This window comes from Falco cherrug, chromosome 3, assembly GCF_023634085.1.
Source record: "Falco cherrug isolate bFalChe1 chromosome 3, bFalChe1.pri, whole genome shotgun sequence".
NCBI lineage: Eukaryota > Metazoa > Chordata > Aves > Falconiformes > Falconidae > Falco > Falco cherrug.
This window is the reverse complement of record NC_073699.1, coordinates 25,415,056-25,433,843: the sequence shown is the minus strand read 5'-3', so window position 1 is coordinate 25,433,843 and position 18,788 is coordinate 25,415,056. Positions and strand designations below refer to the sequence as shown.

The following is an 18,788-nucleotide window of genomic DNA, read 5'->3' as shown; positions in this document are numbered from 1 at the left end:
ACTGAAAATCAAAGCTACTGAAGATATATATATATATATAATATCTTTTCAATACAAAAAGTTCAATAGAACAGGAAGAATCATTTGCATATCCTTAAATACTTAAAGATCAAGCTATGTACTTATTCAAGATGAATAGAATCATTTCTGCTGTGGAGAATAGCATGCGTGGTAGGTACAACAAAATCCATTTCAGTTTAAGGAAAGGTACAAAAGCCACTAAAAAATGGACAATAAATTCCCTTCTGTAAGTAGCAAAAGTACACAATCCTGAAAACAAACACAGGTTTAGTAAATTTACATCAGTGCAAGCTTCTTTCAAATTGCCATTGGAAACTGTATTAAAAATGGATTAATTAATTTTATAGGTATCTTTAAATACATGCCTACTTTTAGCATTGCTAATTATTTAAAATTAATAATGATGTTATGTATATTTTTCAATGTGCTCAAAACAAGAAAAAAAGCACATTTATTTTTCCATATTCCACAAGTCAAAGAAAGGAAAAACCGTCACTTTCACTACTAATCTGAGAGCAAGATATAACACTACTGCATATAGAAAAAGCTTACTTCTGCTGATCACATCTTCCTTGGAAAATTTTCAAAACCACCAAGCTATGTTACCTTTGCGATATATTTAAAGAACTAATTTCATTATAATAGAAAGGGACCTTTATTTAACAGAAAGCAAAATATATATATTTCCTTTTTAAATATGAATTCCTGTTGCTTCTCGCACAAAAAAGCATCTTGGCAACTAATATAAGCTGAAAGGTAAGACCAACAGAATCTGTAAGGAAAGGTTAGAAAGGGCACTGACTCATTTGACAGGAAGGAGTTTGTGAGTTCACCCATTTCAGCTGATTATTAAGAACTTCTATTTTGGTTCTGTCCACAAAATTAAAGAGAACAGAACATATTCTTTTTTTTTTTTTTAATTGCTACGACAATTGAAGTTCAAAGAAAATAAACACGAAGAGATAAATAAATATCCTTAAGTGACAGAAGCAAGGAAAATCAGGTGTCGTATACTGCAACCTAATGCACAGGGTATCTGTCTCTTTAGAGGCTACACTTTGGGATCTACCTTTCCTCTACCAAGCATTCTTGATGGCCTTTGGTTTACTATTTCATTGGGTAGCTTTTTTAAAAGCCTTCCAGATAAGCATCATTACCATAAGCAACTTAGACAACCAAAAAGAATCCATGCCTTTATTATACATAGGTAGCGGAAGTCGCAGTATAACAAAATACATAGTATTTATTTAAATTAATAGGTACCTAAGGAAAGATCTTTGCTTTACATGATCATACTGCACATAAGCTGAAAAGTTGTGACCAAAAAAAAAAGATCATCACTAAGCTCAGTAGGAGTTACAAAAGAAAAGAAAACTGAAGTTCCCAATAAATCTATGGTCAAAAGATGTACTACAATATCTTGCCCACAAATAGTGAGGGAAAGAGGAGATAAATCAATTCAGAGTGCTAAACAGAATTTATTTTAATAACACTTTTCAGCCTTATTAAAAAAAGTAATAATCCAAACCTAATATATTAAGACTCATAGGGAGCCACACTTCACAAGTTTTAGATGAGATGCCATTTTCTAATTAAACTCAAAGGGGAAGTATCAAGCAAAGAGTAGTTAAAAATCACATTCTATTTAGTTTTAAGTAGACTCCCTGTATAACAATAACACCAGAAAGTTAATGAGTCATGCATATGCTTTCCTTTTAAAAATGTTATTTATACTTAAGAGTCTGTAAGCCAAGTGCAGTATCCCTAGGAAGACGGTATTAAAACATTGTTAACCTATTGATAAACAAGAAACAGACATTCTTCAAAATTACTTAAATCCACTGCTTTAAAACTATCTGCCACATTCAAGTGGTGAGAAAAAAAAATTATTTTCAATGTTAAATCAGACTTCTGGTTTGGTGCACAGGTGCCATCTGTGCTAAATTCAGTCCCCCCCAAAGATGATATTACTGTTCAAAGTATAATCACAACTCTAGTGCCATTAGTTTGTTAACAGTTTCAGTTAAAAATGAATGTAGAGTTAAGATTCTGAATAGTAAATGAACTAATGAGCTGTGTCAATGAAGTGCAAATTAGAGTAACAAGAAAAGACAAGATGCAAATGTACAAGAATTTTAAATTGTTTATTTTCAACTCCTTACCATTACTTCAGAGGTAAGATGCATCAAGCTTTCTGTTATTTCAGAGCATTGGGAAGAGTCCATAATGAATTCCCCTCTTTTGTCACCAACTATTAGCTCTGGCCAGTGGGATCCCTCATTTTTCTTGATTAGAGAAATTTCTAAACTAAAATGCAAACAGAAGACAAAGAACAGTACATGAAAACACTGCAGCCATTTCTCAGATTAGTCAAAATGCTTTAAATGTAGATTTGAGCACTTCTCCTCTCCAAACTGAATTAATAATGAAAATCACAGAACAGAAACCATTAGCATTCAATTTATAAAGTAAATTATTACGTCAGAAAATATTCTAAAGAAATAGTCCAAGGACATGAGCCTAAGAACAAAGGGAATATACTCATGTAAGTATCCTCAGAGTTTTCAATGTAAATGCAGTTTCCCCTGAAGCAGCCTTATTAAAACATTTTAAATATCACAGAGAACCTGTAAAAAGAAATCTATTCAAAGAGTGACAGAACTACGGAAGTTTATCTGAAACCTAAGTAGTACTTAATAGAGCTACTTAAGTATGCGCTACCTTGATATAACATCTAGGACAAAACATTTGTATTTTATAGACCTCAGAAATACATTTTACCTATTCACTTCTCTACTGTGGTCAACTAGAAGTGAATGGACAAGACAAATCTCAAAGAGAATTAAAAAAAACAGGTAGTCACACAGACAAGTAGTCATACGGACACGCATGGGTTAACCTCCAGTGACTCCTATCACCACTGTTTCAGACAGGCAACTGACAACATTAGAAAGGGATGTTAAAACCCTGGCTGCCAATAAACACCAACAAAGCATGTGAAAATAAAGCCAGGAGGTTAACATTATGAGCATCAATGTATCCCTAATGTTGCAAAGAACCCTGCTTCACAGCTCAGTAGTAGAAACTCTTCATTTCCTGGTCTGATACAGGTATAGCTGTCATACAGACAGTTACACATAATCCCTTTTTCCTGAAATAAAATAATTTATTATTTTGGAAAGGCTCTTCTACAATTGTTGTAGAATATAGCTGGTCACGCAGTTTATAATTGTGTAACTGTAAGAGGAGGGGATTACTTTCACAATTAGCTGAAGAAACTGTATCACGAGACAGCACAGCAAAAGCCAGTGAACTGTTTTCAGTACAGGGAATAGGATCTTGTAAGAAGGGATGCAGGTTGTAGCATTAAATGAGTCCACTCCCAGAGGGGTCAGAAGCCAAAGATATGGTGTACACTTTGAAGTAAATTCTTATCAATAGGAAAACTGAAAACCATATACAACACCTTTGGTTCTCTCTAATTATCCATGTGCAGCTTTCATGGTCCACAAATGAATAGAGTTTTCCTTCCATCAAAGGAGGCTGGTCTTTCAGTGTAACACATATGTTATCAGGGGAAAAGTGCACTTTTATGTCATCCTTAGTGATGTCTTGAGGAACGTGAACTGTTATTGTCACATCATCTTCAGTCTGCTGCCAGTAATAGAGAGGGTCTACAATAGGAAACATGCAGAAAAATACAAACTAGATTACAAAATTCTGTCCTGGATTCCACAGCATGCAATACTGGGAGATACAGAAGAGAAGTTTATGGAAGAGTGGAAATTAACTTCTACTCTGAACAAAAAAATTAAATAAAAAATATTCTGATTATAAAATGGAGGAACATTTTCTTAGCAATCAAGTTCATTTGTTTCCCTCATCTGGAAATCAATTTATATTCATGTCTATACTCAAATATGCTGATAAAGTTATACAATGGGCATTAATTATCACTAAGTTTATTGCAACATTACAAAATTGATAACCAAAATGTATTTAAATACACTGAAATATTAATGATTAATAATTTGGTTGAAGAGACACCAGATGCAATGGTGCTGACAAGTTACTGCATGCTCAGACAATATATACCATTTTTTTCTTACCTATTTTGCTAGAAGCTATGCTGACTATTCAACAGAAATTGTTTTATAAGATTAAGTAAGTCTTCACCTGCCTCAGTCGATGGAATAAAACTGAGATGAAATAGAACTCAAGATGAAATGAAATTGCCTGCCCAGAGGTAATGATTGACTTCTGCTCCTGGATCTAGAATCTGCCTGATGTCTATCTTGATTATTGAACTGCTACAAGAAGTGGCCTTTTAAGAGAAATATTTATATTAAAGGAAGGCTATGACAGCATGAGTAGGTAGTGCACAGCTGGTCACAGAAAACACAAATACACATGTATTCATTTTCTAAAGAGTCATGTTATACATGTTATCTTCCTATTTAAAAGAAAAGCAAGTATGGATAGATCCTTTGGAAGCTCTTGAGTTGTCACAACACAAGATTTCCTTGATCTAAGCTTCATATAAGCAACTGTGGCTATGGAAGGACTCTTAAACACTGTTGTCTCTTACCACAAGTTTCCTGTTCACAAAGTATCAGTCACAGGTGCTACAGATACACTTCCCAGAAACTGAGACAGGACAGTCTTCAAAATTATAGTGTGAAAACAAACAAAAAAAAGCCAATCTGGCCTTTAAAAATAAATAAAGCTATCTTCAAATTTATTATAAGACAAACATTTATCGCTACAGTTTCCAAACAGATGCTAAATTGACAAGCTGTTTTCTAAGCCAAGAGAGAGCAGCCTATCATCATCTGCCAGATAAGTCTTACCTTTCTTTTCATTTGCTGCTTTTGCATCATCATTTTCTTCTAATTTCTCATCTTCATCTTGCATAAATTTGAATGGTTTGTAGGAAACAATCATTAGACCATCCCCATTCGGTTCTATTGCCGCATAATGGGGGACTGATTTTCCTTGTAAAACTCTCCTTTTAAAGATTTCATATCTATGATCACCTACACAATTTAAAAAAAAAAGAAATCTTAGTAGTAATATTTTTCTAGAATACAAATTATTATACAAGAATCTCGTTACAAATACATACAAAGCAAGCCTACCAGTTAAATCACAGCAGCATAGTTTAAAAAATTTCTCTTCTGTTTTCCAGTAAGTTTGTTAAATATGCAGACTGTAAAATTAAACTAACATGGCCCTTTTTTCTTACAATGTCTTTGTTTATCCCAGCTAGCCCAGCAATTCACAAAACCACTCACAGCCTTTGTACAAATAAGTTTTCCAAATACTTTTTGAGCTGCTGTAAAAACTTGAGAAGCAATGAAATAGCTAGTGGTAATACTTTACTCATAACGGAAAATGCTCATCTTCCTCAACTTTTGTAGAACACTGCCCTTTAAAAGAGAGGTCCCAGATGTTAGCTACTGGTGTCAAGGACGATGAAGGACCATGACATTCATTCCCCACTGTGCTCCCAAACACATGAGTAGCGATAACTCAAAACACCAGTAAGGTCACAGGTTCTAGCACAATGTTTGCTCTTTTTCCTTCAGAATCTTACTGCCCACAAAGTCCTCAGTAACTGATCAACTTCTGAACAGTAACAGATAGTAGAAATTGATTTTTAGCACAGAACAAACAACTTGATAAAATTCTCACAGGTGATAAAATTTTCCCCAGGAATTGTTTAGTTTTTCTAATGCTTCATCTCTTCATTAAGAAATCAAGAAAGATCAATATCAAGGAATCACTGTATTTGTAACTACAACTTTACTTGAAAGAAACTGGAAAAACGTTAGCAGAGACATTAGACAAAATCAGATCATGATGGTAAAAATCATCTATGCCACTCTAGTACTCCAAAATGTGTTCCTGTTTGACCTCAATGTTAAGCTTAGAGAAATATCAGAATCATAGGAGAATACACATAATGATGGATAAACAAGGTATAATTTAAGTCCTCTCAATTTGTTATCTCCTTTGCTAAGCAAGAAGCAGAGTAAAGAGTAATAACCAGACTATAACACAAATCTGGTACTTAGTGGTGTTAATTAAAGCCCCCCTCTTTTTCCTAAAAAATTTGGTTGGGGGCAGGGTGGGTGGCCAGGTGTGTGTGTATGAATTGAAGAGATTCAACCATTCTTATCAGACTTAAGAGATCTATACAATCAGAAGGCTCCAAGCAATAGGTTAACCTGTTCTAAGAGATTAACAAATTAGCTTGGCTTAGATACATGACCAAACGAGCAAGTCTTTGTTGTAGTGGGAAGTTAGCCACTCACTGAACAAGCTGTTATTTAACTGATTGAATTTAACCATGCGCTGAAACATAAAATTTATTTTCGTGTCTCTAGAGCATTTGTTCATTTGTTAAAAGGTTCTACATCCTCACAACTCGTCATTGTGTGGCCAAACCTCTTGCAGAGTATTTTCAATCAATCATCAACACTTTAAAGTTTTTTAAGTCAGTCTTTATGTTTTGGTAAATTTATACTACATGATTTTTCTTGTAAAGGTCAGAAGAAAGCTAAGCATGTAACATTTTCCAAGTCTAATAAAGCAGCATGGTAGTTCTTCATTTCAAGCTCCTACAGTGATGATTCCTACTAAAAAAAACGAACAAAAAAAGAACAAACTTTGAAAGTGTATACCTTTGTCACAGCCCACTGAAGTACCACACAAGATGTGAACAGACCTAATCACTGCTTCCACTCAGATTTATTTTCATGCTTTTTTTTTTTTTTTTTTTTTTTTGGTAATACAATAGTGGTAGGTGTGATCACTTCATCTAGCCAACCAGACACTGCAGAGATTCTCGCAGTTATTGGTGTCAAGAGACATAACTATGTTTTACCGCTTAGCTTTGATGAAGCATAGATTTTCGTAATTTGATAAACAGCTTGTTGATTAAGTACTTATTTTTACTACAGTCTCATTTGATAAACTGCACCCACAGGCAGAGTTTCAAAAAAAGTTATGCATAGCAATTGCCTATTGATGAAGGAGGATGTAAAGTATTGTAATTCCACAAAACAGCTTTTATCTTCGAGACTGATTCATACCTCACTTCGATTTGCAAGATCCTTATTTAAAAGAAATCAAAACTTCTTTCTTTCTTCATAACTAAAGTTTGCTTTGAATCTTGTTATTTACACATCTGCTGACTGTAATTACAGAAATTTTGTCTGATCCTTGGAAATGCTGGAGAACTGGCAAGATTTTTTGAAAGGTTTTTAAACCCACTGTTAAGGAAAAAGTTTCATTCCATGAACATTTGTTGTAAGTTATAAAAAACACAATGTAAAGAAGATTTTGTTGATGAAAATATAAAGTATTACAAAATAAGTTTGTGTCAGTGCTCTCTTTAAGCAATGGTCTTTCAGTTCTGGACTGCCAGTATTACTGATTTATTTTTTCTTACAAGATACAACCAGTAACGTTCAGAGGTTCCTTTCTCTTGTTGAGCTGGCCAAAAAAGCAAAAGGCAGTCTTACCTGGCTTTTGGACTTTTACAAATATTTCCATTATCCAAGGTTTCAACAACAGACAGCGGGCAACACAGCTGGTGAAAGCTGGATAGAATGTTCTGTGAGGAGCGGCTAAGGGCTTTGGGCTAGTCTAGGTTGGAGAAATGAAGTCTGAGGGGTGACATTGCTCTCTGCAGCTTCCTGAGGACTGGAAGTGGAGAGGGAGGTGCTGATCTCTTCTCCCTGATGTCCAGTGATAGGACACATGGGAATAGTTTAAAGCTGCATCAGGGGAGGTTTAGTCTGGACATTAGGAAGTATTTCTTTACCAAGAGGGTGGTCAAACACTGGAACAGGCTTCCTAGGGAGGTGGTCAATGCCCCAAGCCTGTCAGTGTTTAAAAGGCATTTGGATGATGCCCTTAATAACATGCTTTAACTTTTGGTCAACCCTGAATTGGTCAGGCAGTTGGACTAGATGATCACTGTAGGTGAAATAGTCTATTCTGAATAGACTACAGTTTATTCTGATAGTAGTATGGTCTATAATAGTAACAGTCTATTCTGAATAGACTGAAAGAGTCCTGTTCTATTATCCTATCCATACCATGTATGTAGGAGACTAAGGAACATTTGGATAGTAACATGACAGTATGCAAACTGCTTTAGTTCAAGCAGTTTAAGATCTTCTTTCTATCTGTATCAATATTATACTTTTTAGAAGATAATGAACGAGACCAGATCAGTCTTCCCCCAAAGATGTTAATATAATCTACACATCATTATATCAGAGGCTGAAGCATATGGTCTTGCATCCTTTATGGAAATCATGATATTTAATCTAAGTATATATGGTCATATTGAACAGATAAATTATCCTTTGCCAAACTTTATTAGGATAATACATTAATTAGTAGGTATTAAGCACTAATATGTTTTTAAATGTGGTCTAATATTAACTGAATAATTTCATACTCTTTTACTGTAGGACCACCTCAAATACGTACTACTTTTTATGCTACAGTTCTTGTATTTATCCCACACTAATTCCAATCCTATGACACTGTTAATTGTAGGCTAAAAACCCCAACAAATCCCCATATCCAGCTCCACAAAATTTTGAAAAGTAGAGAACTATTTCTAAATCATGTGTCTTGTATAACCTTGATTTTACAAGATCAAACTAAACAGGAACTGCATTTCACAACATCACAAAGTAAAGTTCTATCTAGTTTTCTAATTACCTTAACCACACATGTATAAAACTACTTCTTCCTGTCTTTCAAATGTTTGTCAGAATTTAGGTCTAAAACCAGTAACTGCACCTCAAAATGCAAGAAAAAATTACCTATGTAAAATCCAAGTTGAAATTTTGTGGAAAGGGAATACCAGAACCTAAGGAACAATCAACTTCCGAGACAAAGAATAAAGCATGGCTTATTTAATATTTTAAACATTACTCATCAATAATATAAATGTAAAACACTTACCCTCTTTGCTTATCTCTGTAATTGTAGCCCATTCCAAAGTAATATGAAATTCACTTCCTTTTGTGTCCAATTCATCTTTTTCCACCCTAAGCATCAGCACAGCTATGGAATGCGTATCAGATTTTACAAATGAAACACTGTGTGCTATAATAAATGGACTTCCTAGCTCTTCATTAAACACAATCTAGAAGACAAAATTGTAGTGAAAAGTCAGAGCAAGACTTCCAGTTTTAACTGGCTTTCTCAGAAAGCAGTGAAAGGCTTCAGTGAATGTCAGATCAGTTAGTTTGCTTCCCACAAACCTCTCTGCCAATATGAATCCATGAATGTCATACATTTCTGGTTCCCCCTTCCTTGGCTATCAAGCCACTGTTCTGAAATGTTTTTAATTATTATTGTTTGTATTAGAAAATCATTATAAGGGCCCATTAAAGCACAAAGATCCACAAAAAAAAAAAAAAAGCTGTCTGCATTATGGCTATTTACTACTACAGTAAGTAGAAGTACAACAACAGATGAACAGAATCTATAAAACAGCATACTGGGAGAAATAGTCTCACACTCAAGATGCAAATACGAGGTTTTCTCCAAGGCACTGACTACTTCTCTAGACACCCCAACATCCTGATAATCTTTGTAGACCTTGACATATGCAAACAAGAAGATAAAAAGGTCCAGTGCATCACTGCCAGTGTTTAATCATCAACCAGTACTGGGGAGGGGGGTTCTCTATTTGGCTACTATCTTTAGAAAGAGATTCAATTTTCCTCCTCTATAAAGTTTTGTGAAGGTGACTAAGAAGCAAAAATGGATAATTAAATGAAGGAGTATAATATTCATGTTTAGAAGAAGCTAGGGTCAGAAGTTTTTAAATTTTTATATATACAGTTTGGAAAAGTCCATTCAATATTTGTATGGGAGTAGGTAGGAAGAGTATGTAAATATTACTATTATACTGAAAGGTTAATAAGCACCACTGTAAACATGAAATACTTTTATACAGAAGGACTACACATCTTGTAGCTTGAGAGATGTAGCATTTGGTACCTATAGATGGAAGTTTTAATTCTAGAAACCATGTATTTCAGCTTTTCTCAAAAAAAGTACTCATTCAGCAAACCCCCCAAAAAGATAAAACAAAACTAATCCAAATAGCAGAGAAGAATAAACGAAACATTCTTTACTTGCTAGAACAATAACATATGAAACTGAAAGAATAAGTGACAAGGAATTCAAGCTACAGTGGCTGAATGAGTATAAGCTCAAACCAGCTGTTGTTACTGAAACCTGATACAGTTTGAGGATTTATGGGGTTGGGATGTTAACATCACTGTAAAACACCGAGTGCTCTAAATACTCAAAAAGTGAATTTAAATGGTGATGGAATCTGAACATATAAATCTCATATTTTGTTACACTGACAACTCCAATGTAACTAATTTACGTATCAGCATTCTCACACTACAGAATAAAAACCAGTTTGTATTTATTTATTAATCCATCATGCTAAAATCTTCCACTTCAGGACATACACTTGAGTTCCTGCCAATACTAAAATCTCCATGACTGCTTAGGAAACTGCCCTTTAGTAAAGAAAATACATGCAAAATGTGGGCGCTTTATACCAGATCTGGCTTTCATGAATAAGAAGTAACCACAGTCCATGAGACTCACAGTAGCTCAGGTAAAAATGTAACTTAAATTATATTTGTTGTGTTCAAGCAGGATAACCAATACCATTATTAGTGTAGTAAGATCACTTTGATTTGGATACAAAAAATATTCCTTATGAAGAATCTTTGAAAGAATTACGTAAATAATTATGAGAGAGAAAAGCATAAAACATACTTCAGTTACAACTAACAATTTTAAGTAAAAATGTTAAACACCATAATTTTCCACAGCTAAGTGCACATTATGAAGATTTTCCCTGCCAGAGAGGTGGAAATAATATTGCTTACATTATACCCGATTTGCAGGTAACCCTCAGGGTTAGTCCAAGTTTTTTAATCAAGAGTTTTGTTTAAGTTTTATTCTAGTCTCCATAGATGTATTTTTAAGGTGGGGTAAATGAAATGGTGAATATTTCAAGAACAATTACATCTGCACAGACAAACATGAAACAAACAGAAATCTCTAAACTTAAAAACAAAAGTAGCTTTTAGGTTGTTTGACAATAATTTCGGAGTTTTTTAAAAAATATATACTATTTCACAGGCCCACGGAAATAGCAAACAATTATAACTGGGGGGAAAAAATCCTAGACAGAAACATAGGAATAGAGAAGGGAAAGGGGAAATGTTTTGTAGAAAAAGTTCAACTAGGCAAGAACTTAACCACCTGTTTAAAAAAACCTCATTTTTACTTAAGACAGTTTCTTCTTCAGTTAAAAGGCTGTTCCCTTTCAAACACTTGAATTTTAGCTATTCTGTGCATAAAAGAATCATATAGTCATTTATACTTGAACACAATCCCATATTAGTGATACAGAGTTGATTTAAAGCTTAATTCTTCGCATTACCTACACGCAATTCTTAGAAGAAACGCAAGAAAAAGATTTGACAGACGTACAATTCTTAAAAATGTTACTGCAAGACTTACCTCCCACTTTTCAGATGCACTGTTTCCACGTTTGCCTGATTTAATTAAATACAGTCTGCCTGTACCATCTGAAAGGGTAACCCACGTGGAAGATGAGAAGTGTATTGAGGCACAAAGGCGATTATCATAAGCTGTCAAGTCTGTAGGTAGCCTGAAAACTTCTCTTGGTTTTTGTAGAGCAGTGTCCTATAAGCAAACAGTCACACACTAAGACTTCATGAAGTATTTATCAATTTCAGTGAGTATAACAGACAAATTGAGAATAACAAATCTCAGTAGCAATTTACTGGTTTCTTTGTTCAGTTGAGCATATTTGGAAAAAAGTAGGTGGCAAGCATCATTCCTACAGATGTGGAAAAGGTTGTAGAATTTCATCGAGTTGATTTCTATTTACTAAAAATGAGTTCTGTAACTGATATTTCAGCACTCAACTTTTTTCTTCCATTTTATAGCAGTAATTACATTTTGCATTAAAAAAAGGCTTTTCACTTCTTTTCCCCCTAGCATTCCTATATAATTAATCACTTACCTCAGATAATTCTAGTCTCAGGAAAAATGTGGAGACTTTAAAAGAAATGAAAGCTTTAAAATTGTACTCAAACTAGTTCATAAAAACTCACTTCTACATTTAAAAGAATTTTAGCCTATTCTCTTACACAACTGGTATATTCAAGCTGCTATATTATTTCTCAGCTTTCCTAGAGTGGTCATTTTATGCAGTAAGTTGGAGAAGCAACAACTGTGATTAGCTAACAAAGAAAAGCTGCATTAATATCATATTTGCAAATAACTTTTCCATCACATGATTATACTATGAAGTTAAATCCAGTTGGCAGACGATCACAAGTGGTGTTCCCCAGGGCTTACTACTGGGGCTAGAACGTTTCTTATCTTTATCAATTATTTGGACAAAGGGATAGAGTGCACACTCAGTAAGTGTGCAGGTGACACCAGGTTGGGGGGGACTATTGATCTGCTTGAGGGCAGGAAGGCTCTGCAGAGGGATCTGTACAGGCTGGACTGATGGGCCGAGGCCAACTGTATGAAGTTTAACAACGGTAAGCGCTGGGTCCTCACTTGGGTCACAACCCCATGCAACACTACAGGCTTGGGGAAAGCTGCCTGGCAGAAAAGGACCTAGGGGTGTTGGTTGACAGCCGGCTGCATATGAGCCAGCAGTGTGCCCAGGTGGCCAAGAAGGCAAATAGCATCCTGGCTTGTATCAGAAATAGTGGCCAGTAGAACTAGGAAGTAATTTTCCCCCTGTACTCAGCACTGGTGAGGCCACACTTTGAATACTGTGTTCAGTTTTGGGTCCCTCACTACAAGAAAGACACTGAGGTGCCTGGCTGTGTCTAAAGAAAAGCAACAAAGCTGGTGAAGGGTCCAGAGAAAAAGTTCTATGCGGAGCAGCTGAGGAAACTGGGGCTGTTTAGCCTGGAGAAAAGGAGGCTGAGGGGAGACCTTAATCGGCCTCTACAACTACCTGAAAGGAGGTTGTAGTGAGGTGGGTGTTAGTCTCTTTTCCCAAGTAACAAGCAATAGGATGAGAGGAAATTGCCTCAAGTTGCACCAGAGAAAATTTAGATTGGATATTAGGAAAAATTTCTTCACCAAAAGGGTTGTCAAGCACTGGAACAGGCTGCCCAGGGAAGTGGTGGAGTCACCATTGCTGGAAGTATTTAAAAGATGTGTAGATGTGGCATCCAGGAACATGGTTTAGTGATGGACTTGGCAGTGCTAGCTTAATGATTGAACTCAATGATCTTAAAGGTCTTTTCCAACCTAAACAATTCTATGATTCTACTAAGCATCAGGATAAACTTACTTAGCATAACGTATCAGTGGCACACTGCAATCTTATTTTTTAAGCCAAACTTACAAGCGTGGATGGCTTTTGAGCACGAAGAAACAGAGACGCTATAGTGAACAAACTGCACAGATGATATAATTCTCCAGTGAACAATAAAGACGTATGGATCTTTAAAAAAATTATACATATCACTACATTTTACAAAAAAACCCACCCTAAAACAAAATGAAAAAAAAAAAAAAATCCAGTACTTCCTGCTGTATAAACTTTACACAAATCAGCCTGGTTGAATAATAGTGCAAAATGAATGTTAGATTACCAATTTCACCTGTAATTCTAGTAGTTGTTCTCAGAAGTCCTGCGTTACCTTCTTTATTTCCTTCTAATTCCAAGAGAAGCAACTGCTTTCATCCTGTAAATTGGATTTCCAACTGTTGTCATTAAGTACAAATGCATGTCCTCCAGGATATCTTTTAGGGATTATTCTTTTATCTTGTGCCTTCACTCTCACATACAGCCTCCTCTTTGCTGAATAAAGTTTTGTAACTCTCTGCTCATTATTTGGCTTGCAGAATGCCAGCAATGCTGCTGCCTGCTTAGGACTAGAATCTACCTCCCTTTTGAGATTTGAAGTAATCTCTAAGTATAAAAAAGGCTTCTTAGGAAAAAAGCAAACAACTGACCAAATCTTTTTGATTTGGAAAGAAGCTGGCATCACAGTTTAAAAAATGGTCAGGGCATCCTTTATCTGCAATACAACTTGATCAGTTACTTATGAAGTAGATCAAGCTGCAGTATTAAGAGCACAAACAAAATATTCTTACAGAAAAACATAAGATGCAGACTGGAGATTCAGCAACATCACAGTCACATCTCTAACCTTTCAGATAACGGAAATGGAACTTAATTGCTTGAAGTTTTTCAACTGAACTAAGTAGCTGCTAAATAAAACGGACTAGCAGTCTGTTACAAGTGGAGCCCCCCAGGAATTGATACCAGGCCTCATGCTGTTCATAAATTACCTGGGTGGTGGGCTTGAAAGCACCCACACCACATTTGCTGATGACACTAAACCAGATGATGGGGTAGATGCATCATAAGAGAAAGCCATCTTGCACAAAGACACAGGCAGCCTGGAAGAGCAGGGCAGCAACAACATTTTGAAAAGAAACTGAGACAAGTGCAAGGTCCTGCACCTGGGGTGGAATAATCAAAGAGCCCAGAATCAGCTAGGATCTGTGTGGCTGGGGAGCAGCCTTGCTGAAAGAGACCTGGGGTCTGACCATGAGTGGGCAGTGTGATGCTGCAGCAAAAAAGGTAAATCAGATCCTGGGCTGCATCTGCACAAGCATTACTAGCAGAGATAGAGACACGACCATACCACTTCACTCAGCACTTGTTAGGCCACATCTGGAGTACTGTGCCCAGTTCTGGTCCCCAAAACTGAAAAGAAGACATGGACAGACTGGAAAAGACCCAAAGGAAGGCCATGAACACAACGAAAGGGCTGGAGTACATACCCTATGGGGAAAGAATGAAGGAGGTCTTGTCTCCCTGAAGAAGATTCAGGATGGACCTCATCACACTATGCCAGTAATTAAAGGGCGCCTACGAAGAGGAAGGAGACTCTCTCTTCACAAGGAGTCCCAAGGAGAAGACAAGGAACAACCAGGTAAAAGTCCACCAGGAAGGGTTTCAACTCTACATAAGAGACTTTTTTTCACAGTGAGAACAAACAATGACTGGAACAACTTCCCCAGGGACATGGCAGAGTCCTCATCAATGGAGGTTTTCAGGATGCAACTGGACAGGACGCTAGATAATGCCATCTAGACCATATGATCCCTATGACTAGACCATAGGATCCTTTACAGTCCCTTACAACCTGGGCTGCTCTATGATTCTAAAACAAACAGCAAACACTAACAACTTTTTCTTTTTTTAAAAAAAAAAAAAATACTCACTACCTTACCCCTTATACCAATTCATAGACTTCAGCATCTGATCTGAGGTCTCCAAAAAGGTTTTGCAGTAATAAAAACCAAAACCAACTCCTATTGTTTCTGTTCTGTATCCTAAGGATATATCTCTCATGAAGTTCTGGTTCTTTCCTTTCCTGTGATCTCACAGACAGGTTTTTATTTATATATATATATATATATATATGTGTGTGTGTGTGTGTATGTGTGAAATAAATGAAACAAAATGAGATACAACAGGTTTTGTAGATATTTTGCAGGCTACTGTACTTGAACAAATAAACTTGAACAAATAAACAGTCATCTCTGCAAAAAAAGGTGCCCGACTGGCCTTTACAGATCAACATTTCTCTTTTTAAGCCCAATCTATGTTCTTAATCCAACAATAAATAGACTATGTTGAGAACATAGGTCATAGAGCCAATTAAACTATTTTCAGTTTTATTTTACTAGGCTTGTTTCCAACCAGTTGATCTACAATTATTTTAGAAGCTCCACAAACCAGAAAACTCTGCTTAACAATACGGAAATTCTTCCCTTGTTACTAAAAATCAGCATTAGGGTCACTAAAATGAAAAAGATATTTAATTACAAATATATTGTGAAAATAGAAAAACAAAATTTCAAAGAAAAAGATTACAGGAACAATTCTGAAGATATTTAGAAGTACGTAAAAAGAAGCACAAACAGAAACATATTTTTATGATGAAAATCTGGGGAGGGAATAAGTATTTATCTATCCTGTGCCACACAAAATGCACTCTCTTTCTATAGTAAGGGTGGGCATGAGATTAAGAAATAGCAGTGAAAAAGTGTCTCTTTAAAACAGCTTCTCACTACAGGCCCTGAAATTTCAGCCACAAATTACTATATTCTTTTCTAATCATCTCCTGGCCCTCTATTTTCACCCAAGCAATGGACAGCTTGGGGTGGGGTGGGGGTGGGGAATCACCTCTGTACATATCTACTTCTAGTAAAAGTAACTCACTCATTCCGATCTGTGAAATAAGGCAGTTAAAAATATACACACAAAGCATCATCTTTAAAAGACCTCTTTGCACTTGTGCACATGTATGCAATACAGAAACAATACATTTGTGCATGCAAAGCATGCCATGGCCTCATTTGTTGAGAAACCTGTATTTGAGGGGATTTCAAATCCTTCATATTTTCCAGAAGTTATTAAAACCAGATGTGCATTTAAAACACATTCAAAGGTAAGCAAGATAAATTGGATTTGGGTAAGTACCATTTTAATAAGCAACAGCAAAAAAGACCAGATGACAAACAGATAGCCAGCTTGCCTTTTGGGCCTACTTGAATTCATATTAGAGATTACTGTGTACTACAAAAAGGCACAAGGGCTATTATGAAACCTGCAATTAAAAAGATGCAAATTTGATTTTTAACTATTGGAAGTATTCAGGGTCACTTTGTAGATTCAGTTGTGTCACTATGCCCCCTGAACTACTACACTAATTTTTAACATGTTCAGGAGCGCAAATAGAAGAATTAAAAACAAATAAAAACACCCAACACAAACAAACCCACAACCCAGACAAAACAAACAAAAATCCCACAAACACTAGAGACAAAGTATTTTGGCTTCCTCATTTTTTACTTGATTTTAAGGTTTCACTGAAAGGTAGGTAGTGTTCTCCACAATAAAAACGTTCCTTTGTAATCAGCAATGACTACTGTACTTACGGAAAAAAAATAAATCAATCAAAATCCCATGCATCTCATCATGGAAAGAAGCATCATCATCCCTGTTAACAGTGATTTAAAGGGCTATACTATGTAACATTACAGAAGACCACACTTTTTTCAGCCTTCAAGTGAACCTTAACAGTAAGGTTCAAATAGTTTTGGATGAAATTTGAAAAAAAAATAATGAAAAAAATTAACTATCAACCATTTATTCTTCTAAAGCTTTCATCAGACTTATCAGCACTGAGCAGGAATGTCAAGACTCAATGTATCTCCGGAAAACAAGGGAAGAATAATCTTTATTACATACAAAAAAGCCTCCTTCTCAATAGGAAAGAAAGGAAATGCTCTTATGCACCTTTCTGTTCATTAATTTAGCTTTAGGAATTTATTACAATAGTGTCTGATCTCAGTCCGACAAGGATGAACTTACTTAATGCTGAAGCAACACCTGCCCTCAAAACTCTTTTGTGTCAGATCTGCTTTTTGACTTACTGTTTCTCTGTTCACCAGCTGGTCAACAGGGGTTAATAGTAACTTTCTACTTCAGAAGTATGAGGGGATGCTGAGATACTACAGTAATTTATTATACTGGCAAGAACTGTTAAAATTACTATAGTTTTAGCTGGAAGTCAGGTTTACTCACTGTAATTAGGTTTAAATGACAGCAACACAGTTTCTTTAAGAAAAAAATAGAGGCAGCTTCTCATCAGACCCAGTTCTTCCTATTCCTTCACTTCTCTACAAAGATTCTGAATCTGTTTAACTATTTTTCACTCCCAAGTCTCTTATCTTTTCCACTGGCTTTTAACTCTAGCTCTGCCACTTCTATACTCCTTGACAACATACTCTGCTTCCTTTTGACCTCTGTTGTTCTGTTCGTCTACTCCAGATTTCTTCTGGGTGTCTTCATTATTACAACAACCCCCTTTCCTTTCAGCAGCTCGTTTGCTTCATCTGCCTATGACACCAACACTGATTTTGAGCCTTTTAAGCAGCCCAGGTTTCAAATTTGTGTAGCAATTCTGAGCAAATGGTTCCCCCACAGGCAAAGTCAGGGTGTACTCCAGTTGCTAAGGATAAGGAGCCAGCATGCAGGTACAAGAGGCAAAATGTAAAATGCAAGGTTAGGAATTCCCTCTACTATTCCTGACTTCCCCATGCCAGGCTCCATTTAAGTAGTATATCTTAGCTTACACAGTGTTAAGTAGTGAAATTTTACTTGGGTTCTCTGGCATGCCTGTAAGATTTAAATTTTTTAAGTTGTATTAAGAAATAGTATTGTTCCAAAGTCAGAAACAGTTTGTTGTACTGTAAAAACAAGTAATATTTCAGAAGACATTTCAAATAAGAATGACTTTTCCACGGAAAAGACAGGGAATGAGAAAAGACAAAACATACCAAAAGAGAAAGGAAAAGACAAAAGCTCTAAGTTATGTGGCAATTGCCACAGAGCAGCCGTAACAAATACAAAACTTCATTTTGATGACAAATCAAAATATCTAGGCACTTGACACACCTCTCTAACTGAGCAAAAATGCCCACACACAGCATTCTGAGTAACAAAGAACCAAATATTTAAAACCCCCGATATAGAACAACAAAACCTGTTAGACTTCTTCAATTTATCTGCTTCTTTATTCTGACTTGTTTCAAACAGAATTCTCAAGTTG

The 18,788-nt window shown here is 35.8% G+C and overlaps 1 protein-coding gene across 3 annotated transcripts in view; it reads right to left on the bottom strand.

Moving 5' to 3' along the window:
• NUDCD1 (NudC domain containing 1) overlaps positions 1–18,788 on the bottom strand; it is a 41,578-nt gene that overhangs the window by 10,011 nt on the left and 12,779 nt on the right. For all 3 annotated transcript variants that reach the window (XM_055704673.1, XM_055704675.1, XM_055704674.1), the window contains 5 exons: positions 11,614–11,799; positions 9,013–9,196; positions 4,872–5,057; positions 3,488–3,695; positions 2,184–2,328 (listed from right to left, as the gene is read on the bottom strand). In XM_055704673.1, the coding sequence (XP_055560648.1) occupies positions 2,184–2,328; positions 3,488–3,695; positions 4,872–5,057; positions 9,013–9,196; positions 11,614–11,799 (909 nt within the window). The remainder of the gene's footprint in view (positions 1–2,183; positions 2,329–3,487; positions 3,696–4,871; positions 5,058–9,012; positions 9,197–11,613; positions 11,800–18,788) is intronic.